At 59.3% G+C, this 27,177-nt stretch overlaps 3 protein-coding genes across 5 annotated transcripts; 2 read left to right on the forward strand and 1 right to left on the reverse strand.

Moving 5' to 3' along the window:
* The first annotated feature begins 47 nt into the window (after positions 1-47).
* LOC119152883 (cationic amino acid transporter 2-like) lies at positions 48-6,456 on the forward strand. 2 transcript variants are annotated; one of them, XM_037398627.1, is made up of 12 exons: positions 48-96; positions 1,312-1,684; positions 1,798-1,953; positions 2,217-2,385; positions 2,656-2,792; positions 3,184-3,406; positions 3,891-4,027; positions 4,408-4,510; positions 4,617-4,759; positions 5,107-5,273; positions 5,905-6,013; positions 6,280-6,456. In XM_037398627.1, the coding sequence occupies exons 1-12, from the start codon at positions 88-90 to the stop codon at positions 6,432-6,434; spliced, it is 1,881 nt and encodes a 626-aa protein (XP_037254524.1). In that variant the 5' UTR covers positions 48-87; the 3' UTR covers positions 6,435-6,456. The 2 variants fall into 2 exon arrangements, with proteins under 2 accessions (XP_037254524.1, XP_037254525.1); XM_037398628.1 differs by having other exon boundaries at positions 2,304-2,385.
* A 1,223-nt stretch (positions 6,457-7,679) lies between these two features.
* On the reverse strand, positions 7,680-16,846 carry CCDC69 (coiled-coil domain containing 69). The gene is made up of 9 exons (XM_037398629.1): positions 16,687-16,846; positions 11,630-11,699; positions 11,029-11,192; positions 10,712-10,787; positions 10,449-10,522; positions 10,114-10,215; positions 9,622-9,741; positions 9,276-9,373; positions 7,680-9,082 (listed from the first exon to the last, which is right to left on the reverse strand). Exons 1-9 carry the CDS (start codon positions 16,732-16,734, stop codon positions 8,914-8,916), a joined length of 921 nt encoding a protein of 306 aa, XP_037254526.1. The 5' UTR covers positions 16,735-16,846; the 3' UTR covers positions 7,680-8,913.
* Positions 16,847-21,623: 4,777 nt separating this feature from the next.
* GM2A (GM2 ganglioside activator) lies at positions 21,624-26,792 on the forward strand. 2 transcript variants are annotated; one of them, XM_037398348.1, is made up of 4 exons: positions 21,624-21,909; positions 23,895-24,047; positions 24,878-25,060; positions 25,180-26,792. In XM_037398348.1, exons 1-4 carry the CDS (start codon positions 21,793-21,795, stop codon positions 25,333-25,335), a joined length of 609 nt encoding a protein of 202 aa, XP_037254245.1. In that variant the 5' UTR covers positions 21,624-21,792; the 3' UTR covers positions 25,336-26,792. The 2 variants fall into 2 exon arrangements, with proteins under 2 accessions (XP_037254245.1, XP_037254244.1); XM_037398347.1 differs by lacking the exon at positions 21,624-21,909 and adding an exon at positions 22,399-22,755.
* Positions 26,793-27,177: the final 385 nt, after the last annotated feature.

Here is a 27,177-nt window from a genome sequence, read left to right on the forward strand (position 1 = left end):
AAAAGGGATTTAAGGGGGGAGTGTAACTTGAGGCTGCCTGATGCTTGCCCTCCTCATCAGTTTGCAACTGGAGCAGCTTCCCAAAGGATGGCTGGAGTAAGTAGTTTGCAGAAGAAAGGAACATCATCAGGGTGGGATGCCCTGGGTGGGACTGGTGTGGTATAGTGGCTGGGTGCTGCTGGGAGTTGGAAAGGCAGCCTCAACTGCTGGTCTGGCCTTGGGCAGTGGCTCTCTAGCCCCCTGGAGACACGCAGCTGTCCTGGAAGTTGGGGCTCCCTGTGTGATAAGGCCTTGAAGCACCTCATTCTGTGGGTCAGGGTGCTGGTCACTGCCTTAGGGTGGTCCCTGTCTCCCCTTGGGGGTCCATGCTGTATCAGGGACTGTGTGACCCTGTGATCCTTGGTGCTGCTGGGAGGTGCCGGTGGGCAGGGTTTCCAATCAGGTCCCCGGTCCTGTAAGTAGTAGATTATGTGATTTAAAGCATGCAGTATGGACTTCATGTTACTGCGGGAGGTCCTGGCAGCACCATGCAGATGTGGAGGCATGCAGCCCTCCTTTCTCCAGTCCTGGGAGCTCTTTGGGAAGGACCAGCAGGATGGGGAAAGGCATGCACATCCCAGACACGGCATACCGAGCACCTCACTTGACCCAAGCACATATATCACACAGTTTGGGATTTCTGCTTGGATGAAATACCTGTCGGTGACCTGAGCAAGCCACAGCATTACTGTACAGGCTGATGGCCCAAGGGGTCCAGTCTCTCTGGGCTATGCCAATGACCCGCAGGTGCTGTGGGAGCATCTTCAGCTGAGCAGATGGGTCCTTCCTGGTACAGTTCAAGGCCAATGGCTACTCCAGGAGCAGAGCATCTCCCATCCCTCCTTCTCTGGGCTGGTTTCTGCATTTCAAATAGTGTCAGCGTGAAAGCTGGGACAATGCTGGCTGTGCTTACCTGCTGGGGATGCTGCTGGAGCGATAGGACTTTCTGAGCTGGCAGGGGGACAAGCAGGTGTCCTTGTCCCCTCTCACTGTAGCATGAGTCAGACAGAGCCCAGCAAACCCCAGTCATGCATTGCTCCACTTCTCACTGGGGATGAGAGTGCAATTCAGCTGCCTTAGCCCCATCTTGCTCCAAAATGGGCTGCTTTTCTGGCAGAGGCAGAAAACAGGTAGCACCCAGGCAGCCCAGAAAGCGCTGTGTGGGCTGTGGGAGCTGCAAGGAAAACGTTCAGGCTGGCTTTGGGTCACATCTCCAGGGTGGTGCCCGCATGGCAGCAGCATCCTCATGCCTGCTGCTTTCCTCTCCCACAGATGCCGTGCTGGGGCTGCCTGCTTACTGTTTCGAAGATGCTTTCTCGCAGAAAGCAAGTCCTGGTTGGCTCAGAGGGCTCCAGCCTTCACCGCTGCCTCTCCACAGTGGACCTTGTCGCCTTGGGAGTGGGCAGCACACTGGGGGCTGGTGTCTATGTCCTGGCAGGGGAAGTGGCAAAGACAAGCTCCGGCCCAAGCATCGTCCTCTCTTTCCTGATTGCAGCTGTGGTGTCTGCTCTGGCAGGGCTCTGCTATGCTGAATTCGGGGCCCGTGTGCCCCTGGCTGGGTCCGCCTATCTCTACAGCTACGTGACAGTGGGCGAGCTGTGGGCATTCATCGCTGGGTGGAATCTGCTGCTGTCCTATGTCATTGGTATAAGGCCCTTTAGATCGTTCCACCTTTGCTTTGTATTGGTGGCTTTGCTGGATGGCATTCCCAGAGCCCACGGGGCTACCACCACTGCCCCAGCTGCCACCTCTCCCCAGGTACTGCCAGTGTTGCCCGGGCCTGGAGTGCTACCTTGGACCAGCTCCTTGGCAAGAAGATGGGGAGGTTTTTGGGTGCTCATGCAGCCATGAACTCTGTGGGGCTGGCAGAACACCCGGATGCCTTTGCTGCTGGCCTGGTGGTCCTGTTGGCAGGTAGGTTGCCTCCCGCTGTGCCACTTTCCATCCTGTAGGATGAGCTCCTCATCCCACCATGGGCTCTTCAGGATGGTGCTGACCTCTCTGAGGCTTTTGCATTTCCCTGAGCAAAGAATGAGAAATACAGGGGGAATCTGGGGAAATCTGCAGATTCTCCTGACTCTGTCACTGTCCCCCCTTTTCCACACTCCCCAGTAATGTCTAACCTGGGTTTAGTGTCACCCAGGGGGCTTTGCCAGTTTTGCTCTTTTCATCCCCAGGACTTCTTTCCTTTGGAGTGAAGGAGTCCACCAGAGTCAACAAAGCATTCACAGCTCTCAATGTGCTTGTCCTGCTCTTCGTCACAGTGAGCGGCTTCATCAAAGGTGACCTGAGCAACTGGAAGCTCAGGGAGGATGACCTGCCACAGGCAGCCACCCGTGAGGCTGGGTACGGGGGCTCTGCTCTCCCTGTACTGCCTTCGGAGGGGGGTGGGGATGGCTGGGCCACCCCCCTAATGCTTTATTCCAGGAAATCCCACTTTCTCCTGTTTCTCCTTGCCCTGTTGGCAACACATCAAAGAGCCAAAATCCTAAGCCCTCCTGGGCTGATTGCTGGAGGGGTGAACAGGCTGGGTGGACTGTCCAGCCTGGCCCCATCCTGGGACCCTGTTGCACTGATGCTTCTGCACTGCCTGACTCCTCCTCCTCTTCCTCCCAGGAACCAGTCCATGGCCAACAACATGACCAGTGCCTGTGGGGTCGGAGGCTTCATGCCCTATGGTTTCACTGGGACCTTGGCTGGAGCCTCTACCTGTTTCTATGCCTTTGTTGGATTTGACTGCATTGCTACCACAGGTAAGTGAGGCAGGGAGAGATGCCGGTGGGACCCTCCCCTGCAGGCTGGGGGGCTGTGGCAGTGACTCCCTCTGCAGCCCGGGAGCTGGTGTAGGACTGGGCTGGGAATGGGCACATTCCTGGCTCTGTGCTGCAGCCACCCTCTCCTGCTCTCTGTGCTCAGTGGAGGAAGTGTAAGAGTCCGTGTGGCATGGCTGGGCTAATCCTGAAGAAGACAGTCCCTATCCCCATAGCCATGGAGCCCAGGAGGTCTAGTCATCCTTGCTAGAAGGCCTCTGTGTCCCTTCTCATGGGGGGATGCAGGATACGCTCTCCAGCCTGGGCTGGGCTCTTGCCATGCCGTGAACATTAAATGAGTATCTGTTTTTACAGCTGAGCTTGTCCTCCCCAGGGGAAGAAGTGAGGGAGCCCCAGAGATCCATACCCATCGGCATCATCCTCTCCCTCCTCATCTGCTTCCTGGCGTACTTTGGGGTGTCTGCTGCCCTCACCCTGATGATGCCCTACTACCTCCTAGACACCTTGAGCCCACTCCCAGTGGCTTTTGAATATGTTGGCTGGAGCAGTGCAAAGCACACTGTGGCTGTGGGCTCACTGTGCGCCCTGACAACCAGGTGAGGGGATTCCTCTGATGGCAGCTCTGTGGCTCAGAGCAAGGTTGCACTGGAGCTATGACACATCCAGGAGCTATCCCCACGCCCTTCCTACTGACTGCCCTGTTTGGCTCAGCCCTTCCTCGCAAGCCCTCTTGCTCCCACCCTGGCCCCTACTGATCAAGGAGAGCAATCAAACCCCTTGATGTGCCACTGGTAGCCCAAAGTTGGAGGAATTGGTCAGGTGTTTTGTGGCACCATGACTGCAGCAGCAGGCTGGGATGTCTTGATGTGCACAGGGGTCTTGGTGACCTGTGGACATCACTTTCCCAACACTGTCCCTCATCTGATAGTGAGGGAGGTGATGGGCTTGTCAGCATGGTCTTGGGAAGCTCATGGACTGTACAGATGAATGGAAGCTCTCCTGATACCCATGGAAGAGCAAAAGGCAGGATGGCACCTCCTGGATTCCTGCCCTCTTCTCTCCCATCTCCCCTCTCTGCAGCCTCCTGGGCTCCATGTTCCCCATGCCACGGATCCTGTATGCAATGGCTCGAGATGGGCTCCTCTTCAAACCTCTGGCCAAAGTTAGTCGTCGTCAGTGCCCAGTGGTGGCAACGCTGGTGTCTGGAGGAGTGGCAGGTGGGTGAGTGAGTGTGTTACACCTTAACCTTGAGGGCAGGGTGGATGTCCTCTTTCAGCAGGGCTACACAGACCCCCTAGTTTGCCAGTAGCTGAGCTTTGTCTGTCCACCCAGAGAGAGGTCTCCTCCCTGTGAGGACCATTTGGCCTTCATGCTGTCCTGGCCACCAGCTCAGCCTCTCTGAGCTGCCAGGCAGGAGGTGGCAGGATGCTTTGCACTAGTGACCAAAGCATCACCAGCTCACTGAGGTGCTTGAGTCCTGTCACAGTGGGTGTCAGGGGAACCTGGGAAGAGCAGAGGGAGAGCACGAATGAGATGGGCATAGCAGCAGTGCTGCCAGCTCTGTCAGGAGGCTGAAGGGACTTCTTGTTCCCTGCAGCTCTCCTGGCCCTCCTCTTTGACCTGAAAGCCCTGGTTGACACGATGTCCATTGGCACACTGCTGGCCTACTCACTGGTGGCTGGCTGTGTGCTGCTGCTCAGGTGAGACTGCTGGGTCTGATGTTGGCCATGTTGGGGACAAGGCATCGGCCTTGGTGCACTGCAGGTGCATGCTCATACGCCTTGACATCCAGTATCTGCTCCTCAGGTATCGTCCAGGACTCAGCACTCAGGACACTCCTGTAGGGAAGGTCCCGACTGTGCAGCTCTGGTGGGACCATCTGGTCTGGCCGCCCCTGAATCCCACCCCACATTCCTCTGCTGCAGTGGCCTGGGCTCTGACAGCTGCCGGTACGCCTGGGAGCGGTGGATGGACTTTACGGGGAGCTGGCGTGAGGGGGACATCACTGCTGTAGCACGGGCTGGCGGGTTCCTGCTTACTGGACACCAGCCGGCAGGAGATGCAGGCAGGGGCTGCCTGGCTCCCTCCTGCCGCGCAGCTGCCTGCCCCAGTGGGACCTTGGGAAACCTCCCGCTCCCTCCACTTTCCATACGGGAGAGAGAAAAGCTACCCTGACAAGGCACCCAGCCCTGTCCCCTGGTTGTCCTTTGTCCCTCCCGCCATGGTAGCCTGGGTGCTGGGCCAGGCTCAGTGCGGGGAAGCGCTGCCCTGACACGCTGCCGTGGTCCCTCCACAGCCGCCCTGGTCTGCGCCCTGAGCTGGGCGAGCACTGCTGGGCTCTCCTGCCTCCAGGCTGGGGGAGCCTGGTGCATCGCAGCCCTGGCTCTGCCTCTCCTGGGGGTCCTGGCAGCAGCTCTGCTCATCTGGAGGCAGCCTCAGAGCCGGGAGAGAGCATCCTTCATGGTGAGCATGCAGCCCAGCCCTTGGGGACTGACCCCAAGGAGGAGGACCTGGGGGACAGAGAGGAGGCAAGTGCCGCAGCCCCATGGGAAGGGATTACATTGCATCAGAGGGTGTTCCCTCTGCGTCCATGTAGAACAAAACGCTGTTGGAGGCAACGGGCAACTCATGGGGTTTTCTGTAGGGACCTGAGGGCTGACTGGTGGCTCTCCCCATGTCTCACAGGCCAAAGGGGCATCTCCTGCCACCCCAGCTGAGCCCAGTGCCTGCTGCTATTCAGTAAATCAGAGCTGCTTTTCAGTAAAAAGATACGTCATCTTGATAGCCTGGATTGGATTTGCTGCTTCTCCCCTCAAATTTGGTTGACTGCCTCCCCACTCAAATCCTGCAGTACCTCCTGCCCTGGTGCAGGACCTGGCAACCAAACCACCCTCCACAAGCATCTTTTTCTGGCACAGGCTGCAGTCCCAGCTCAAGTCACTGAGCCTCTTAGCCAAGCTGGGCTTCCCCTCACTTGTTGGCAACCAGCCAAAGCAGCAAAGGGCCAGATTGGGCTGTGAAACCCCTGCCTGTGGGCTAGCCAGTGGCTCTGGGCAGAGGGATGACCCCATTTCCTTGTACTTGGTCCCTGCAGGTTCCCTGCCTGCCCTTCCTGCCACTCCTCAGCATCACCATCAACAGTATCCTGCTGGCCCGGCTCAGTGCGGCTGCCTGGCTGCGGTACCTACTCTGGATGGCCATCGGTAAAGCCTCGCTGCCCCCAAGGTCCCAGAACTGGTGGCAGCCTCTTTGGGTGAAGCACCGGTGGTTTCAGAGCCTGTGGCATTAATGCTGGCTGCAGAGCAGTGGTGGGTGGATGGAGGAGGTGCTGAACTTTAATGTCAAAGGGTGGTGGGAGCACCCTTTCCTCTGATACCTGGCCCAAAGGAACGGGAAAGGGTGAGCACTTTGTGGTTGGGAGGGGAGGGAAGAGGAGACACCCCCCCCCCCCTATTCTGCCTGTTCCCAGGTTTCCTTATTTACTTTGGCTATGGGATCCGGCACAGCGCTGAGAGCCACCAGCCCGAAGGGGCAGCTCCCCGGGAGCCACCAGGAAGCACAGCCAGGGAGGTGGCCCCAGAGCCCTGCGGGACTGCGCGGTGCCCATCTCCTCCGGGGCAATAAAAGGAGATGGGATGGTCCCTGAGCACCCGGCTCCCTCCACCCTGTCTTCAGTCCACCTTGGACTGAAGGTCCCATCCCGTTGGGGGACATAGCCCTGCCGTGAACTGCTGGAGCTGTTTTCCTGAGTTTGGTGAACCTCTCTGAGCAACCTGAACCCTCACGGCAAGCTCCCTGCTGAGGGAGTTTTGTTCGGAGAGGATAAAGCAGACAAGTGGTTTTGCTGCTGTTATTGGGTTGTAGGTCGGGGTTTTTGCCTTTGAAACCTCTCCCTGCAGCCCTCCCCCCACCCCCCCCACCCCGAATTCCCCTTGTCCCCTTGCCCACTCTGGCCCCTCAGCTGCCCATGGCAGAGCAGAGTGGAAGCTTCTCGTGCTGCCCTGATGCTCCACGCTGCCTTGGTACCCTGAGGTGGGCAGGGCTGACCTGCCTGTGCCCCCATGACTGCCAAGGTGCTGCCTGGGCTGAACTTTCTCTTCCTTATTGTAGGCAAGTCCTTTTCTGGACTCACTTATTCCTCCTCCTCGCTTCCAAGCACTCCCCCTTCCAGAGCCAGGCATGTTCCTCCAGGTCGCACACAGGATCTGCTTTCAGGGCAGCAGGACATGGCACCAGGTGCCCACAGCAGGATGCCAGACCCCACCAGCCTCATCTCCGTTTGCCCAGAGATCCTGTTCTCTTCAAAGAGAGAAAACCCAGCTAGGCAGGGTTTGCTGGGGCAGCAACCTGCCCCATTTCGCCTGCTTTGGTGTTGCAGCACCTGGCATGTCCCCCTACGTCCCTGAGGTTGCTGTGCAAAGCTGGCGGCTGCCCCACCACCTGTCCCCAGAGCCATAGGGATGCATGGAGCAGTGGGTGCCCTAAGGGGAACATGGCTCTGACACAACAGGCACCCCATGGAGGTGCTTGGGTGAAAGCCGGATCCCACATCCGTATTGCTTTCCTGGCTGCCTCACTCAGCTGCTATTTTCCAGATAAGGACCAGCACAAAGGACGGAAGCAGCTGTTGCCGCAGCCCTGCTGCCTTGGCAGGGCTGGGAGGGTCAGGGTCTGTCCTGTGCTGGGAGCCCATTGAAATGAATGAAATGAGGGAAGGAGCAGGAAAAGGGGGACCGGCAGTAGGAGCTGCCTCTGGGGCTCCCTTGTTGTGGCTTCACGGTGCCTGCTCCCACCCCTGCCCTAGGTGCAGAGCACGCAGCCCCGATGGGAGATGCCCCTGCACTGGTTCCCAAAACCACTGACACAGGATTCTTGAGGCTGCTACTTTCTTACAGATTTGCAATTGTTACAGCAGTAGCACTGTTGGCCTGGTGCACATACATACACACACGCCCTGGCCCGGCTGAACAGCCCTGGGGAGGGCACAGGCCAAGGACAGCCCCCAGAGCAGTGACCGTCCCAAGATACCCATGCACCCAATGGAAAGTGCTTGTGTGCATCTAGCCTTGGCCCACAGCTGTACTGGCAGCATCTTCCTCGATGAGGATGAGCTGGCTCAGAGCAGGGAGGGATGTGACCTGCTGGCAGCCACTGCTGAAGCCTGCTCCCCCTTGGGAGGATGCTCTGCTCCCTGAATGTGCACCACCTCTGGGCATGCAGCCTCTGTGCAGCTTTGAGGGAGAAGACGGGGCTGGTGGTGCTGCTGGTGGGCTGTGGGAACAAGGAGGGCTTGGCATCTGTGTGGCAGTGAGCCGGTACGTGCCTGGGCTGCAGGAGCAATCCCTGGGAGCTGTTTGCTGAAGATGGAGGAGGTGATGGGGAGAGGAGGCGCGTGGGTGCAAGGCAGATCCTGGCCAGGGGAAGCCCTTCTTTCACTGGAAATGGCAGGAGCGGGTGGCATCGGCTCAGATCAGCCTGAGCAGGAGGCCAAGCCCCCAAATGGGACATAATCTACAGCAAGGGCAGCACTGGAGGTGGCAGATACACCCAGCTGCACCTGTCCCTCCTGCCTTTTGTTGCTGCCCTATGAAAGCCTCTGTGGCTCAGCCCTGGGCTTGCCTACCTGCTTCCCAGGAATGCTTCCCAGGTAGCGAGGTACCTTAACACCACTGTGTCCCCACTGCCCTCCTCATCCTCCCTGTGCTCGTCCCATCCAGTCCCAGTGACCACCTCACCTTCCTCGCCTCGTGCTCCCAGGCAGCACTGATGCTGGTGATGCGCAGAGCCAAGCGCTGGGTCGGATCCAGCCCCATGCATGATTGTGTGTCCCGGCTGACCCCTTTTACCTCCAGACCCCCCCCCCCCCAGCCTCCCACCAGAGGAACGGATACAGGGATGGCATGGGAGAGTGGTCGGGGTCCCTGTGCAGCCCTGCATGGGCTAGGGAAAGGCAGGCACAAGTGTCCCATGAAATACTCCATCGCCCCAATGGCTCGGCCAGCCCAGGGGCCTGCCCCGGCCACGGGGGCACTTGCCAGAGCAACCCTGGACTCACACACCCGGAGCAAAACCCCGGCAGCGCCTGGTGCCGGCCAGCAGCCTGCTACGTGGCGATGAGGGGCACCTCGCCGGCAGCCATGGGGAAGGGGGAGCCGTCCCCCCCGTTGAGCATGCGGTACAGCAGCTCCTCCTTCTCGCGGCGAGCCTGCTCCCGCAGCTGCGCCTCCTTCTCCAGCGCCCCACGGGCGGCCAGCAGCTCCTCCGACAGCTGCCTGCGGGCAAACGGCATGGGCTGCCAGAGCCACCAGGCAAAGCGCCCATGGGCCCCTCTGCTCCCCGCAAAGTGCCTGGTGGCACCACGTGCTGTGAGGTGTGTGTCCCCCCAGCACTGCTGTCACCTCTCCCCCCGTCGGAGATGCCACCTGTGCACCGGGGAGCCACAAGGCGTGTGGGACCAGCACTTACTTCGCCATGACCAAGTGGTTCTGGGTGCGAACTTGCAGGTCCTCATTCTCCTGCTGGAGTGTCTTCACCTTCTCCTCCAGCAGAAGGTTCCTCTCCGCCTGGAAGGGGTGGATGAGGGTGAGGAGGGAGCTGGAAAGCTCCTCCAAACCCCCCACCACCCCATCTGCGGGGGAACTCTGGCTTGGTGGGAGCGTGGTGGCATTGCACCCGTGTCCCCTCCCCGGTCCAAGAGAGGAACCTGGCTCCATCCACCTTGGCTCCAGCTGCAGTTTCTGGACAGGATTCAGGTGGGGAGAAGAGACAGAAAGAGAAAAGCCCGTCTGTAACCCTCCCCCTTTCAACCCACCACTGTCTCCAGGTTCAGCAGCTTCCTGTCGAGGCCATGGATGTGCTCGTTCTTCATCTCGATGACAAAGTGCAGGCTCTCCAGCTCCTGCTCCCAGAAGGGGCTGGGGCTCCCGTGCTCCTGCGGGGCACAGGGGGTGAGGCAGCGGCAGCGTGGTGGGCGCTCAGGGCATCAGCCAAGGTTCACCCCCTCCATGTGACCCCAGTGGGCCAGTGCTCCCAGCTGGGGCCCTGCATGGCCCAGGGTGGGTTTGTAGCCACAAGGTACCACATTTCACCCATCACTTCTGTTCAAGGGACCTCAACATCCGTGCACCTCCCAGTGACAGGGCTTTACTCCCCGCTTCAGCTTCCCTGTGCCCTACAGCCCCCACCCCCACCCCACCCCCCGGTTCCAGTTCCTCCCCCCTGTTCTCAGGGTCTCAGAGAAGCCCCCCTGGCTTTGGGCCAGCACCCTGGAGGCAGGTCCCCTCCCTGACACCCCTCCCTGCACCTGAATGTGCTTCTTGTAGTCTGTGCTCAAGAGCGACTCCTCCACACGCTTCATCCTTTCCTGGAAGGACTTCAGCTGGGAGTTCAGTGCCTGGATTGTCTCCTAGGGCAGCCAGGGAAAAAGCAGGATGGGAGGTGTCTGGGATTTCTTCCTGAGCAGCAGCACTGCTGGGCTATGCATCCTGATGACCCCAGGGCTGGAGGAGCCTGCGTGGTCCCCAGGAACACTGGGGACCAAGGTGGCCACCAAGGAGCTTGGGGCATCATGGCAGAACCAGAAGATGGCCCTCAAGCCCTCCACAAGCACACCCTCCCCAGGGATTTCTCCACAGGTACCTGTAAGGCCGCCTGGGACCTGTGGTGGGACTCTGCCAGCAGCAGCTTCTCTTGCTCATGGGCTCTCTGGAGCTCTGCAGGGGGGACACAAGCCAAGCGTCACCAGCACGGGGACACCAGGGCAGTGAGTCCCACCTGAGCCCCACAGTGCTGTGGAGCAGGGGGGCAGCATCCCACAACCCCACACAAAACTGGAGGGGCACCAGCAGTGCAGGGGGAGTGGGCAGGGGGGCAGCAGGGAGCCCTGCTGTCCCAGTTCACACCTTGCAGGGTCTCCAAGTGCTCTTTCTTCAGGGCATCAAACTGCTTCTCCAGCTCCAGGTCTTTTCCCTTTTCCACCTGGGAAGCAGGGAGATGACAAACCCTATGTGCCTTACCCTGTGTAAGGTATGGTCCCTCTGCCAGACCTGCACTGCTCTGGGCTTCCTAACCCCTTCCTAGTCCCTTCCTTCACCCAAAAATGGGAAAGGAGCCCAGCCCAGCACGTACCAGGTCCATGATCGCTGCCTGGGAAGTCCTGGCTGGCCACACACTCCCTGCCTCACCACTGCCCCCAGCAGCACCTGCCTTTTTGCCTGACCTGGATGTTAATGTCCTGGGCGATTCTGGCCGTGCTTGCCCGGCTAGCATCCTGCAGCCGCTCCTTCTCCTCCTCCTGGCCTTGGAGGAGTTTCGTGGTCTCCGGCCGCTCCTCTCGCAGCACTGCCTTCTCCTTCCCATCCTCAGGCAACCGGGTGGCATTGGCTGCAACACAAATGGCCGCATCCTGCTAACTGGGCTGCTTGGGTGTCCTGGGCAGCCAGCCTGCCAGCGTGGTGGCTGGGGTTCAGCCCCTGTCCTCTTCCCACTGGACAGATACCTCCCCCCCATCTCACTGGTGCAAATTAGCACTAATTGGGATGGTGCTGGCAGGCTCAGAGAGGACACGGCTCATTAGGCCTCCTGCCACGGGGACGACCTGACTGCCTGAGAGGATAGGATGCCACTGTCTCTGAGATGACATCATGTCTGCCCGCCTGCATCAGCTCAGTGCAGAGGCTGCTGCCGTCATGCCCATCCTCGGTGGCCCTAGCACAGGCTGGCCACCCTGGGGTCTGTCCCACTGCTTTCTTCATATCACACTGCAAAAGCACCGCCAGGGTGGGCTGGGGGGTGGGGGAAAGCACACATTTTCTTCTCACCGTTCTCTGTCTTCAAGGCTGTGAGCTCCTGGGCAGATGGTTCCCTTTGCTGCTGGGCTTTTAGCTGTCCCTGGCAGAGAGAGAGGGGGCTGGAGCAGGGAGGGACAAAGCAGGGCAGGTGGCTGCAGGCAGAGGACACCCTGCAGCCAGGCACCCTGGGCTGAGCGTGCTTCAGCCCTGCTAAAGCATGGGTACTCCAGCAGCAGTGGTCCCTCCTCAACCCCCTGCCCTCTGCCCAGCCCTGAGCACCCACGGGTGCGCACGCACCACCTGACAGGCAGCCCTGAGCTTGTGCTGTCTCCCTGTGCCCCGGACGCCTTGCCATGCGGCATTGCCAGCCACTGGCTGCAAAACCTGGGGATGCTCGCAACCCCTCGCCCCCCAAATGGTGCTGGTACAAAATAGGCTCTGGCAGCAAAACATCTGGTGGGGAGGGCAGGCAGCAGCACTTGGCAGGGCTCCGGCTCTGGCATGTCCTTGTCACCCTCCTGCCCTGTCCCTGTTACCCGGGATGCTCAGGGTCAGCCTGGCCCCTGGCACATTGCAGCACCCCAAACATACCCCTCTGCCAGTGCTTTACACAGCTGGGCTTTGACATAGCCTGTGACGGAGCAGGAGTGAGAAATTAAAAATAACCATAAATCAGAGGCAATGCTGACCCTGTGCAGGGCTGGCAACAGGCGAGGGCTGGCGGCGGCACAAGCAATGACCTCAGGAGCGCAGGAATGTGCTGTGTGGCCCCGCAAGCTCCCGCATGGTCCCACTGCTGCCACGGGGCTGATAAAACCCAGGGCCGGGAGCTGCCTTCATCAACACAGCTCCACGGGATGCCTTCCAACCCTGCAGGGGTTTAATTTAGCCACTTGGAGGGGAGGAGGAAAAAAGAAAAGAGTTTAATATATTTTTATCTGTTGCTGAAAGATAGAAGCAAAGCTCGCCTGCTCTAGCAGCTCAGCCTCCCCGATCCGGGGCAAATCTCATCCCTGCTGCCCATCGCTGGGTGGTGCTTCTGGCCAGGGGTGTGGATGTGCCTTGGGCAAAGGAATCCACCTGCAGACACATTGCTGCTCTCCAGCCCCGGGCAAAGCCGTCCCTTAAACTACTGGTCCCTAATGAAAGCAGCCCTGCAGCCTGCAGGGAGCTGGGGACCCCGCTGTGCCAGCTGCACCCTGGCTTGGCCCCACTGTCACAGCAGCGTGGCCAAACACAGCCCAGATTAGGGAGCCTGGCTCGGGAAAAAAGCAAGGCAAAGCAAACAGCCCTCCCGGCCTCTGCCTCCCCTGCAGCCCCCCCCCGAAGCTGGAGGGAGGTGCAGTTGCCAGAGAGTGCAGGAAAACTCTGAGCCTCTGGGAAGCCACAGCTTTATCTTCCCTTCTATGGCGTGAGCGGCTGCGGTGCGGAACGTGGCCCAGGCAGTGGGCGAGGAGGCACCAGACGCTCGGGATTCGCAGGGTTTGTTCTTGTTGCTGAACATGGCTCACCCTGCAAATGTGGGGTGCCCCCGATGCCCCTGAGCCTTGACATCCCTGCTTGCAAAGAGTCCCCAAGGTCTCCAGCCTGCCCCTGCCCCCATCTCACAGTGATGTGCATCCCCCTGCTATTTAATGTACTCGTGTCCCGTGATGGGTTTTGGAGTCCAGTGGGGGGAGGCGTGGATGAGACAGTCTGGGCTCTGCAAGCCTGGGGGCATCACAGGTTACCTCAAAAGCTTCCCCCTCCAGGTTTTACTGTGACAAAGCAAAGGCTGTGCGGGTGGACTGTCCTGGCCCAGTGGGGTCACATAGCTCCCAAGGGTTTTGGATTACCTGAGCCTTGCTGGGAGTGGGATGCTGGTACCTCCTCCAGCAGTGACCCGCAAACCTCACCTGCCCAAACCAAACCGTCTCCGCTGCATGCGTTCCGCTTGCTGGCAAAGGTGATGCCCAAGGACAGAGAGCCCAGGGCTCATCACCCCTGGCCACTCCCATAGCATGAGCAATATCCCCAGTGTGGATCCAGGGCACTTTCACTTTTCCTCCATGCCCCAAACCCAGTGGGACAGTGGGCTGCTCAAGGAGGAAGATTTGAGATGACTGCACTTAACTCAGAGATGGCTAAAGGGAGCAAGAGGCATGCCAGCATCATCAGACAGATCTAAATACCTGCCCCGAGGCTAGAAGCCAGCCACCCTTCCTACCTCTAGGAGCAATTAAAATAGTGTCTGGAGCTAATTTTACTCCTAAACACTCAATTGTTCTTTGGGATGAGAACTCCACTGCCAAAGCCAGGATGAAAAGCAAAACGTGGCTGAAAATTAACTGAAACATAGAGGTACCTTGTGCTGCCATTCCCAGAGCAGCATGTGGCACCCGCACCTCTGGTATCGCCCCGTGCATTTTGGAGAGCTGGAAGACAGTCCCGGTATCTGCTTTGTGTGAAAGGAGGAGACTGGGAATTGCACCAGCTGGAATAGCTTTGGTCTGGGGAAGAAGCAGCCTGAAAGGTCCCACAGGTGCAGGCATCAGCAACGCAGCTGACCCTGTTAGGTCTCAGCATGGAAACCTCTGGCTTTGGCTTTGAGGAGGCTCATGCCAAAAAGTATCTTCTAGCTATTAAAAAATAAGTATCCACGTTCTTAGAACTGAATATTTCTAATGGTCTGGAGCAAAACTGTTTATGGATGGATCAGTTGGGATTTCCAGCAGAACCTGAGGTATCTCGAAAGACACCTGCAGTGGGGAGCCCCAACGCAGAGGCAGCCAGCACGGTGCAGGCAGCTGAGTCAGCTGCAGACTCAGCTTCAGCTTTTAGTGTGAGCTGGAGTTTTGTACTGTATTTTTCTTCCTCTTTTCCTGTTTTACAAGTATGTTAAGCAATTAAACCATGCAACCTTACCACCAGCAAATGAAATCACAAAGAGGCAGGAAACGAGCATTTAAATCCCGACTCTGCTCCTGGGGACAAAGTTTTGCTTTGTGGCTGTGGAGAAGGGAGCCAGGATTTAGCCCGTGACCCTAAAACCTCCCTGGGATCTGTAGCACACGCTCAGTGCTGCCAGAGCAGTGCTGGCACAGGTTCGTGGGACCTGTCTTTGACTGTGCTGCTGTCTTTCCTCCGGCGACGGTTGTGTTACAAGATGACTATCAACTCTCGTACAGTCAGATCTGTGCTGCAGACCACATGCAAACCCTTCATGCCATTGACAGCCCCGAGTTTTGCATCCTGACCTTTCCCTGGCTCCTGCTGCTACATATAGTTCCTATATCTCCAAAATAAATTCACCCCAGTCCTGGAAGGCAGCCAAGCCTCAGCCCTGATCTTTTGGGAAGGCGTCTTGGCCTTTCTCATGCCAGGAGCACAAGTGAAGGGTCAGCGGTGACCAACCATGGGTGGATGGAGCCAGACGGGAAGGGACCCTGGGGGACAGCGCCTGCAGCTCCGGCTGTGGCACCTGCGCCCCTGGCTCCTTATCACCCTGCTGCCTGCTGCTGGGAAGGACGAGGCTGCCAAGCTGCCTCCCCCGAGGCATGCAGCGGCACTTGGTATGCCGCCCACCCACCGGACCCAGCTCCCCAAGGTCACCTCCAGCCTGGGACTGGCCCCAAAAGCCTCCACAGCTCCCAGCCCCATGACAGCCCCCAGCCCCATGACGTGCACCTAGGGTCTGCCCAGGCTCACCCCTGGGGTTTGAGGGCTCCTCCATCCCAAAGCATCCCCAAGGGACCAACTCTTCACGTCCACCCATCAGCAGCGGGAGGGTGAAGGTCTCCTACCCCGCCTTTTGGTACCCAGACACCAGAACGTGGGCAGGAGTGGTTCGATGCCTGCCCTTTTTGCCATAAAGGGGATTTTCATTGCTGCTTTCGGGATTAATTTGCAACTTAGTCACAGCAGCAGGGCTGTTTTATGGGGTGCAAATCGCTGTGAGCAGCGCCGCAAGGCTGAGCAGGAGAGCTTGAGAGCAGGCAAGTGCAGGAAGGGAGGCGTTTGCGGGCAAGTGACTCTGACTTAAATTTCCGCATTTCGGTAAACATGTGGCTCTCAACACCTGGGGCCTCAGGGCTGCTGTTTCTCCCTGTCCCATGCCCATTCTTGCATGCTCTCAGTGTCACAAACCAGCCATGAAGTGTCTGATCTTATGACACAGAGAAGAGCGGCGGTTTTTTTCCCATGATCTGGAGAAGCAGCCGAGCCTGCAAGTGCTGTAAATGAAGGCACTTGCTGGCTCGGGCGCTGTGCAAACTCCACGCCTGCTCCCCCCCACATCCCAGCAGCAGATTGTGCTCTGGCCGCGTGGTCCCGGGCGGCTGAGCTCTCACAGCTGCCTCCGCAAAGGGCTGCCCATGTAGGGGGGCATGCCGGCAACCTCCATCAACCGCTACCCACCCACCCCAGTACGCACAGCACGTCCAACTCCACAAACAACTCCTGAGGCCAATGGTGGGGAGCTAAGGCAGCATGAGCACGTAAAAAAAAAAAAAAAATTAGCGGCAAATAATTTCTAGACCTGAACTTGCAAAAGAATTCTTCACTGCAGAGCAATGCACCAAGATCTGCTGGGGACTCAGAGAGATCCCCACATTGCCTTCGGCACAAGGGAGGACACAACTTTTGGGGTAAGGGAGGATGCTGTGGGAGGATGGCAGAAGCCTGTCTGGGGGAACCTGTCCCTGTCCTATATGGGACCAGCACTTCCAACAGGCTTTGTCACCCTAGATGCTGCTGCACCTCCCTTCGTATGGGCTTTCCCGTGCTGGGGGGGGAGCTCGGAGGGGTGCAGGAGGGTGCAGCCGGGCAGGTGGCTGCCAGCTCCTGCTGTGCCCGGTGCCAGCGCCGACGGGGCCACACACAGCCGGGGGCAGCCGCACCGCCCAGCCCCGCCGCTCCCCGGGGCGCGGGGGGGACCCACGCCGGCTGAGCAGGGCTCCACGCAGACCCCAGCCCCACGCGAACCCCAACTCCCTGCAAAGCCCGACAACGTGCACACGCGACCCCACGGCAGCCCCGACCCCACGGCAGCCCCGACCCCAGGCGAAGCCCAGCCCAAGCCCAGCCCAGCCAGCCCCCCCAGCCGGTACCTCGCCGCCGGCGGGGCAGCAGCGCAGGGCGCTGCCGGTGCAGCCCATGGAGCCCCGGCCGGGAGCGCCGCATCCCCCGGCGAGTGGCCTCCGCTGCCCGGCGGGACCGGGCGGGACGGGACGGGACGGACGAGCCGCCCCAGCTGGCAGGCAGAAATAAATAAATAAATAAATAAATAAATTAAACAAAAAAAAAAAAAGGTCCCCGCAGCTGCTGGCAGGCAGCGCCGGGAGAGGGTGCTCTGCACCCCCGAGCCGCTGGCAGGGCCCCCGGCCGCAGCCTGCCCGCCCCCGGGGCTGGCCCTGGGCGCCCGGCGGGGGTGCTGCTGGCCCTGGGGCCCCTCCACCCTGGGGGGTCCCCGCCTGGGCCCGGGGTGCTTCGTCCCAAGCAGAGGAGTGGGACCCCCCGCACTGGGAATGCTCCTTCCCTGGGGTCTCCTGCACTGAGGATGCTCCATCCTGGGTGGGGGCAAAGGGGAGTGGGACCCCTGCAGCAGGGTCCAGCTGGAGCAGGGCTGCCTCGGGGAGGCTTCCACTGGTGAACCTACTCCGCCTCCCTGGGTAGAAGGGATGTGAAGGACAAAAGCAGGATCCATCCTGGCTTTTGCCATTACCCCATGAAGTTGGAGCTTGTGCTGGGATAGTTGTGTAAAAACGGTGACTTTGGGGTGTTTTCTTTTGGCAGGGGTCTCTGCTCTCGGGGTAGTTGTGCTGGCTGTCTTTCAGTGTGGTCCATACTGCCTGGGGGAATGCATCCTGGCAACCCCCCTCCTGAGCATCCCTAACACCGCAAATGCTGGGCCTGCAACCAGGGTGCCCTTTTCCAGGAGGAAATCCTGAGCTTTGGAAATGGGTGCGATGAGGTAGGGAAACACATAGATTTGAAAGTGTGCTGCCTAAAAATTAATGGGAGGAAAGGCAGGTTCCTCCAAATGTTTGGTTTTGACGACTTTTTAAAAACGCTGTGAAATAATAGACATTGCTAAATGAACACACATTCTGACCTGAAAAAATCAATTGTTGCCACCCCACACTGCTGAAATAGGAGTGTTCCAACCTGGTCATGAGGCTGTGCCTGCATGGAAACATTGCCAATTTTTGTCAACAAGTTTCTATTCTGACATTTTCCAAACATCCCCTGGGAGAAGTCCAAGCAGCACGCAGCTCAGGGGCTGCCAGCGTGCTGGTGCTTCACCGCCGCTCTGGCACTGCCTCCCTGGCCAGCAAGGGAGCAGAGGTGTGTGGTCACCCCATCATGTGCCACTTGGAGGTGGTTTTTTTTGCCCTGGTAACCCCGGGACAGGGGAAATTGTGAAACACTGCTTGGATAGGAGGGTGGGGAAGGCGAGGGGCAGGCCCACAGCTGCCCCCAGTCTCCCCAGGACTGGTGGGACCAGTTGCCTGCGTCTTTCTGGGTGGGTGCTGCTTAAATTGGGTGAAGTTTCGTGAGTCACAGCAGCTTCCTGGCATCAGCTCCTACCACTCTGAAACCACTGAGAGCGTCTCTGTTGTTATCTCTCCCAGCACTTCATGCATGGGGCAAGTCTCCTTCCCTGCCTGAGAGTACTTATTCGGGCTGAGTAGCTTATTTGTGAGATAAAAGGCAAGGTGCTGGTCTCCACCTATTCTGGGTTAATTAAAAATCCTGGTCCAGACTTTGGAGACTGAAGGCGTACAGGGGCAAGCACAGAGGCGCATGCTTATTTTCCAAGCTGAATTTGCATCGCTGGTGCTGTGGCTGCAAACAGAAGCAACTGTGTGGGCAGCTGAGGAGGAGCCTGTCCAGCTGCCATCATGTGTTGCTGGTGCATGATGGTCCAGCAGTCTGCACATGTGCTCGTGGTAATTTCTGGTTTTAATTGTGGGGCATGGCTGGGGTGCATGGGAATGCCTCTGTGCCACAAAGCGGGGCTCCAGGTAGGGTTTCTTTTGCTAATGGTGAAGAAAAAACACAGGGTTTGGTCATGTCAGGTTGAGCCATCAAGGCAGAGCTGGGGCTTGGGGATGGGGTTGAGCAGAGAGGCTGGCTCCAGCACCTTGCTCCACAGCCCAGCACCCCATGCATGCTGCTGCTGCGGGCTGTGGCGTGCCCTGCTTGCCATGGCAGCTACAACCCTGCACTTCTATAAATCACCAACTTTCGGTGAAGGGGCCGCTCCAGATCACGTTACACCCGCAGGCACATCTGTGAGGCTGCCTGCTGGAGGCCCTGCCTGTGCTGCCCCAAAGGTCTCCTATTTTAGCTTGATTTTAGCAATTTCTCAGTTTCTCTGATCTTTCCTGTGCCGGCTGCATGGCATGTGTCCCTGCTGGAGAGACCTCCCATCTGAGCCCTGCTTCATCTTCCTCTGCCCCAATACACTTAAACAGCCAGAAACATTTCTGTCCAGCTGCAGCTGCTTTCAAGCAAAGCAGGGGCTTTCCATGGCATTGTAGGAGTGGGATTCATGGCTGCAACAACTCAGCCCCCTCTCCCTACCCAGAGGAGCCTGGGGATCTGGGGAGCAGATGGGGATGGGGCTGCCGGAGGCTGCTCGCAGAGGGCTGGAGGTGACAGGAACTGTAGCAGTGAGGGGGTTTCTGCCTGTGCAAAGACAGGAAAGTGGAAGTGGTGTGTGGCTGACACACCTGGGGCAGCTTCGGCTTGTTTTGAGGTTTGCCACCATGTCTTTTTTGCTGTTATCGCAATCTTTCTCCAGGGACAACAGTGGCTGGAGGCATCTCAAGGGTTTTGCCTAGAAAAGTTTATCTCATGCTCAGCTGAATTGCTGTAAATGGGATAACAGCTGGCCAAACGTTGAGTTAATTTGTGCCAATGGTCATTTAAAGTGTTTGCCAAAGCTTATGGATAAGTGAAGTATTTATGCAAACTGTTAAAGTGTCTCGGCTCTCCCTCCAGTTCCAGCTGGTAAGGACTGGGTAGGATGGGGTGGGCACAAAGTGGTGTCGTTGCCAGCGTGTGGGATTTCCATCTGGAACCCAGCCCTGCATGGTCTGTGTGCAAGCTGGTCCCGCGAGCGCAGATGGGGTCATTCATTTTTTCGTTTGTTTGTTTATTTTCAGAAACCCAATCTGGGGAAAAAAAAAAGGGGGAGAAGATTTTGCTGGAAGCTTTTTGGGTGATGAGCTGGTGGCCTACAGTGATGATCGGTGGGTCCTGGCAGAAATGGTGGCCCAGGCAGTGGAGAGAGGGTGGTCTGTGGTTGCACCCTTGGGCCCCATGCATCATTTGCAGTCTATTTGCTTTTGTAAATGAAACCTAACAAAGTCTTAATGCTGTTACCCACTCTATGCTGGCTGCTTCTCTTCAATGCAAATTGAAGATGTTTAGGCAGATTGCTGAGACCTCGTGACTCAGGCTTTGCATGGGTGAGATGGCTCAGAAGACTGTTTGAACTGCAGAGGATCTTGCATGTGTTGGAGCCCCAAAAAAGGTCACAGGCTCCTTTGGTGGGGATCTAGGTCATGCATGCTTCTGTCTTGAGGTAAAGCAGCGATTTCAAGGCACTCCTGCCCCTCCCTGTGTTTTGCCAAGCAAAAAGATGTGGGTTAACCTGTCCTTACAGTCCTTTATTCTCTTCTTTCCCCACAGCAAAACAGAGGGAGAAGGATGGGAATAGGGGAGTGAAACCTTCACCCACGCTGGTTGTGAGAAGCAGGAAAGCATGTGGTGCTGGGGGCTCGAGGTGAGGGGCTCTGCTCACCTCCCAGCCCCAGACATGATGCTCCAGCCATGCCCATGCCTCTCCCCACGCATCCCCGTCTCCATCCCTGTCCCCTGGCTGCTCCGGGGCCTCTAAGTGAAAACTAATCCCTGGGGATAACTTTCCACCCCGCTCCTGGGTGGGAGGAACTGGGCTATTTATTCCTCACCCTTAAGCCTTCGCAGTGGATCAGCAACGCAGTTGTCGCTGCTGGCGCGGGGTGGGCAGCAGCATCCGTCACGGCCTCTGCCCGCTCCCGCGCCCTGCCTGCACGCTCCTGGCCAGCCTTGCTGCTAAATAAGGATGAAAGGCTAAAAATAGAGCTGAGGCAGGGGTTTGGGCAACCCTTCCCAGGACCAGGAGCGATATGGGGAGGCTGGCCAATGTCAGCCCCAAACTGCCTATGGGGAAGGGTCCCACAAGTGGGTCCTAACCATGCCAGGGCGGGGGAGGAAAGGTCTGAGACCTGCCACACTCATGTCCTGTGCGCTCCGCCGGCTCAGCTCCTTCCAGCTTTCCACAGGGAAAAAACATCTGTTCACTGAAATATGTGGGGAAGTGCACGCTTCTGTGCCATCTGTGGTGTGGGGTACCTGTGGGGCCATTCCGGCATGACAGGGGGGCTTAGGGCAGCTCTGGCTGGAAAATGAACACCTGAAGGAGGAAGGAAGGGTGGAAGAGGGGGTGTGTGAAATCTGAAATTTTGGATAGATGGGTGGTGGGTAGTGGGGTGCTGTGGGAAACTGCCCAACCAGGGGATACCGGCTGCCAAGGTGCACACGCGGCATCGGGTTTGGGGTCCCAAATATATCTGCTCCTCAGCTGCCAGCTGCCCTGCACCCAGCGTGGGGGGAGCGCGGGGGTCCTGGGTGCTGGCCTAGGGTGGGCACTGACCCTCTGCGCCTCGGCCAGCCCCAGCAGGGTGCGGGGAGACATGAAGCCTTGGGGCGGGGGGGTAGGTAGTCTGGTCTCACCGGCCGACGCTGGGTGCTGTGGGTGCCCCGGCGTGGTGGGTGCAGCTCGGGACCCCAGCCCCCCCCCCTCCCCGTGCTGGCAGAGGGCAGGCCCTGGGTGCCTGGGAAAGCGCCGCTTCCCGTCCCAGCATCCCTGCGACTCCAGTCCTGCGCTTGACAACAAAACCGGGGAGGGGAGGGGAAAAGGGAAAAAAAAAGGAGAAGAGAGGAAGGGAGCATCTCCGGGTGTACGCAAGGGGAGGGAGGGGAATCGGGAGGAGGGCCGGGCTCAGAGCTGGCAGGGAGCCGTCCCACCGCACAGGGCGCCCCAGCGCCGTCCCGGAGACAGCGGTGCCCGCCGCCCCCCCGGCCCCGCCGCTCCCGCTGCCCCCCCGGTGCGGGTCCCCGCCGGCCGCCGCGCTCCGCACGGATCCTGCCCCGCTCCGAGGATGCGGGGAGCGGCGCTGGCGCTGGCGCTGTGCGCCCTGCAGCTCTGCCCGGCCGCGCTCGCAGGCTCCCTGCCGCAGCTGCTGGTGGAGCGGAGCGGCTCCCGCAGGCTGAGCAAGGTGAGAGGCTCCGCACCCCGCTCCTCTCCGGGCGGGGGGGGGCCGGGGGGCTGCCTGGGGCGGGGGGCTGGCGGGGGGAGAAGCCCGAGCGCTGCCGGCGGTAGGAAAGCTTTCGCTCTTCTGCTGCGTTTTGCAAGAGATCAAAAGCCTTTCTGTCGAAGTGCGAGGTCGGTTCTTGGGCTGGGGAGGGGGGGGTGGTGTGTGTCCCCCAGACCGGGTCGCCTTGGGGAGGCACGGCTGCAGGTTCGGGTTCAGCCCAGGGCTGGAGGGGATTTCAGTTCTGGCAAACTGCTCTGCCCCAGGCAGCCCGGCGGCCTCGTCCGTGGGCTGAGCTTTCCCTGCAGTCCCTCAGCTCCCCGGCTCATTCCTCCTGCTCGGGAGCATTTTCCAGCCCAGGCTGCTGCCTCCGCGTTCCCACGCATCCCTGGGCCGGGCTCATCAGCACGCACTGGTTAAGATACAGCTGATTAAGACGTGTGACTCTCACGCGGGGTGGAGAGGAACGTGTCTATTTTCCAGGAAAGCTGAGGCTACCCCAGGGAAGAGGGAGCCGGCTTGGGAAAGCTGGAGCGGGCTCTGTAGGGCAGCAGGGCGTCTGAGGCCCAGCACCATGCAGCCCCACACTGATGTGTAGCTCCTGTGGAGCCTCTTTGCCTGCAGACCCGCAGGCGAAGGGCTCCCAGCTCTTGCTAAATGTCGGGGTGCAGCCTGCCCCTTGCCCCGGCTTGCCCTGAGCCCCGTGTCCTGCCCTGTGCCCTGGGCTGCTCCTGGCTGGCGAGCGGGACGGCGGGACAGGCTGCTCCTGCGTGGGCAGTGCTGCCCGCTGGGGCTGCCGCCTGGCTCCAGGTAAGACAGCCTCCACCGGTTCTGCGGCTGCTGAGCAGGCAGGGAGAGCTCCGCGCCGGTGGCACGGGGACATGGGTTGCCCCAGCTAAACCTGCTTGGGGTGCGCAGCCTCCTGCCTCCCTGCAATTAGGCTGGAGCTGCTCCGGGATGGAGCTTGGGTTCTTGACGCTGGCTTGCAGCAGGTTCAGGGGTGGCTGTTGTAGGTGAGTGCTGCCGTCCTCCTGCTTTGAACTTGGCTAGTGGGGGCGAAGGCCTCCAGTGCTGTTGCTGGCCTGTGGCTTTGCTGGTGGTGGCTGGGGAGGCTGGTGGGCTTGGAGAAAATGGGAGACGTGGCTCCCAGCGCAGCTGGGATACATGAGCAATGTCCACCCATCCAGGTGACATCACCTGCTTGTGGATTTTTCATTATTTCATAGGAAACGCTGCTTCCCTGGCTCATTTGGACTGAACCAGCTCAGAATCAGGCCTCTGGGGTGTATCAGGCTGGGTATAAGCCCGGCTCATCTGCTCCCTGAGCATAAGCAGAGATGGAAATGTTAAGCCATGTTAGAATGCGAGTGTGATTTCTGCTCCTGCGTGGGACCAGGTGGCCCAAGCCAGCGGATGATGGCTCGCAACAAATATCTTGGCTGAGCCAGGAGGCTGTGCCAGCCCCACAGACCCCCAGGGCACAGCATCTTCCCCCTCCCCCCTCCCCGTGCTGGCACAGCCGGTGCTGCCCTGCCCTGGTCCCCACTTGCTCTCTCGCCTTGGCTCCCACACACGTTGCTCCTCGTTGCTTGGTGCCGTTGGCACTGGCGTAAGTGAAGGACCCTTCTTGCCTTGTTCATGTGCAAAGTGTTTGGAGGCTGAGCTGGGGCAAGTTTGGAAATCGCAGCCTGGGAGCACTCTTTGGATGTAAAATATATGCAGGGGAGCTGGACAGAAAGTTTCTGCAATGCCCTCAGGCTCGGAGAGCTGGGACTGCGAGAAATGCAGAGGGAAATATTTATTTGGCGTTTGAAGGATTGAAGGTTGTTTTCTGGCTCTGTGCGTGAGCAGTTTGGTGGGGGTCAGCAGTCCAACACTGGGGAAACCTCCTGCAAACCTGGTGCAAGGCTTGCCTTGGGTCTAACTCCTCCCGTTCCTTGGTGCTGCAGGTTGGTGGCTTTGCCTGGGAGAACTGCGGTGATGGGAGGGACCCCGTGGTTCTGCAGAGTCTCTCTGTGGCACCTGACCCCATCAGCATCCCGGGGAGCCTGCGCATCAGTGCAGCTGTCAAAAGCGGCAAGGCCATGGCCTCCCCTCTGAAGGTACGTGCTGGAGATGCCTCCATGGGATGAGGGAGGGCAGAGCTTCCTGACAGCACCAGCAGCTGTGAAATGCCCAGCAGCGGGTACAGGAGCGAGCAGCCCTTGGGAGAGTGAGGCACAGAGCGGTGGCAGGGCTGAGTGTCCCAGGCTCTGTAATGGGGGAGATGGGTGTGGGAGACATGTGGTGGGAGCAGATAGCCCAGTGGGGAACTCCCAATCTTGTCACAGTCGGAGAAACCACCAGAGCTGTGTTGTGTCCTGGGCATGTAACGACTCAGGGAGGGAAACGAAACCCTAGGTGCCCTGGGTGCTCCCGGCAGTCACTGCAGCACTTGTTTTTCAGTGGCCAGACCCGGCTGCTCCCTCCAGAAACATGCCATGGCGGCGCTGTGGGAGCCCTGGGCTGGCCTGGCTGCCCTGCACCACTTTTTGCGGACATGTTGGAATGAGATGGAACATGTCTTTGCCCAAGATGCACGGGCCATCTTGAGCAATGGCTGTGGCTGCGGGGTGTGTGCTGGCGGAGTGTGGAGGCAGAGCTGTGGGATGGGAGCTGCAGGATGGGAGCTGTCAGGAGGTTCTGGGACGGGGCACCAAGGAGAAGGGAAGGAGCAGGTGTGTGGGGTGCGGGGAGGTGTTTGCTCAAGGGGCTGGGTTGAGGTTGGAGGAAGAGAGACCTGGAGACAGAGAGGATCTGAAAGCAGGAAGGGAAGCAAAAGGCCTGCACTAGCAGGAGCTAAGGGAGATGGCTGGGGAGGGGAGGTGGGACAGGCTGGAGGAACTGTGGATGCTTGTGCTGGCTGTACTGGTGCCTGACACCTTCCTTCCAGGCAGTGCTGGTGGTGGAGAAGGCGCTGGGTGACCTCTGGATCCAGCTGCCCTGCATCGATCAGCTGGGCAGCTGCACCTACAATGATGTCTGCACCATCCTGGACAACCTCATCCCGCCTGGCACAACCTGCCCGGAGCCCCTGCTCAGCTATGGCATCCCCTGCCACTGCCCCTTCAAAGCGGTACGCCTGAACCCTCTGGCTGGTGGGGTGCTGGCAGTGCTGCTGGGTACCACCGTGCCCTTTGGCACAGGGCTGGGGGCGTTCAACTGACATCTTCCCTGCATGTCCCCTCTCCACAGGGCTCTTATTCCCTGCCGGCCAGTGACTTCATCCTGCCCGACGTGGAGCTGCCTTCCTGGATGACCAACGGCAACTACCGTGTCCGGGCAGCTGTCAGCAATGGCGGGGAGGAGCTTGCCTGTGTCAAGCTGGCCTTCTCCCTGCAGTCCCAGTGAGGGGCAGGGGACTGTCCCTCCTTTACCCCACACCTCCCTGTCCCATCCCATCCAGTTGTGCCCCGTCCCATCCCAATCCATCCCTGTGAGGTGTGCCCCTCCTGCTGCCAGGAGGAGGCAGCCCTTGTACCCCTGCCTGGTGCCCCCTCCCCTGCTACACACAGAAGGGCCCCTCTGGCTGTCCTGCTGTCAACCAGGGTATCCCCTGCCCCGGACAGGGTGGCCTTGGAGCCTGGCCCCAGCCTTTCAGCATGATCTGGAGGTAATTATTTTTCACTCGTTTTTTTTTTTTTTTTACTTAATCCTATCAGGGCAATTTTAGACAAAAAACATTCCAGGGAAAAGCAATACTTCTTGGAGCAGTCCGTGGGGAGGAGGGAGTGTTTGGCAGTGCTGGGGCAGGCTGAAGGGATGCAGGATTAGCTGCGGAGGGTGTCCCTGCTTGCCCCCACCATCTCTAGGCAGAGCATAGGGTTGTTTTGCAGAAGTGTCCCCAGGGTGGCTGCAGGAGACCTGTCCTCCCCCCAGCAGCTCTGGGTGTGCCTCTGGCTCATCCCTGTCCTGCACATGGGAACAGCTTGGTCACACAAGGCACCTGTGGGGGCACCTGCCTGTGCCCCTTCTGCAACAAACGTCACAAGCATAAGAGGACTGAAGCCACCTGAGCCCCAGACGGACATTCCCACTTGCAAGGGACCAAGCGGCTGGTGCTGCTCCCAGCAGCAGGAGAGGTGGCTGGCCACCAGTGCTGGCTCCAGGGCGCAGGGGGCATGGCTGCCACAGGCAGCTGGGGCACAGCCTGGCCGAGAACAAGTCCTACTCACCTCATTTTGCTGCTGGGACTGAGCTGAGGGAGGGCGTTGTGCTGGGGCTATCCTTCCATTGCATTGGCAGAGGCACCTTTACCTGTAGCAGCATCCTGGACATGGGGTGGACTGGGAGATGACCATGAAGACCAGTAGGCTGGGTCCTGTCTGGGGGCCCTGCAGCCCATCTCCTGGTTGTGGCTGGGGGTTGGGGCGTGGGCAGGCAGCATCCCGCCTGCCTGCAGCTCTGGGCAGAGCATTTGCCATCACCTGCCTGTGCCAGGTCCCCGCAGGGCAGAGGTGCAGGTGACCCACCAGCCATGCACATCCCTCCCCCCCTCACTGTCCCTGCCTGCTCACATTATTTAGCCCCTCCATAGGGCTGGTCTTCCTCCAAGCACTTTATACGCCTTAACTACTGCCAGGCTGCCCTGGTGGGAGGTCCTCTGCCACACAGACGTGTTCCTGCTGCCTTTCTGTGCCCTCCACTTGCTTTGTTTCATCCTGCTGCTGGGTCCGACCCAGGTTTGTTTTGCCTGGAGATGTGCTAACCCTCTCACCCCGTTCCCTGCTGCCGCGCAGTGCCTGTGCCAGGGTGGCATCCTCCTTTCGGGAAGGTACTGTAGGTTCTTAATAAATCTTTTTACCAGGGAGTGGAGCTCGTGCCTTTTTGACCTGGCGGTGACCTGGGGGTGACACTTGTTTCCCTTGAACCAGTGAGGATATGGTTTTGAGCTGGGGGAAGCAAAAGTCATGTCGGGGATGGGATGGGGTCGGCGGTGGAGGATGCGGTGGCCAGAAGAGCTGAGTGTGAACAGCCCCGAGGCTGGCTCCTGTGCAACAGGCACAGCTGGTGCCTCTTGGTGCTGAGGGTGACCTGGGGGTGGCATTTGTTTCCCTTGAACCAGCAGGGACATGGTTTTGAGCTGGGGGAAGCAAAAGTCTTATTGGGGCTGGGGTGGGGGCAGCGGTGGAAGATGCTGCGGCCAGAAAGATTGTGAGTGGCCCCAAGGCCGGCTCCTGTGCAACAGGCACA

The sequence above is a fragment of the Falco rusticolus genome, chromosome 8 (assembly GCF_015220075.1).
Source record: "Falco rusticolus isolate bFalRus1 chromosome 8, bFalRus1.pri, whole genome shotgun sequence".
In the NCBI taxonomy this organism is placed as follows: Eukaryota; Metazoa; Chordata; class Aves; order Falconiformes; family Falconidae; genus Falco; species Falco rusticolus.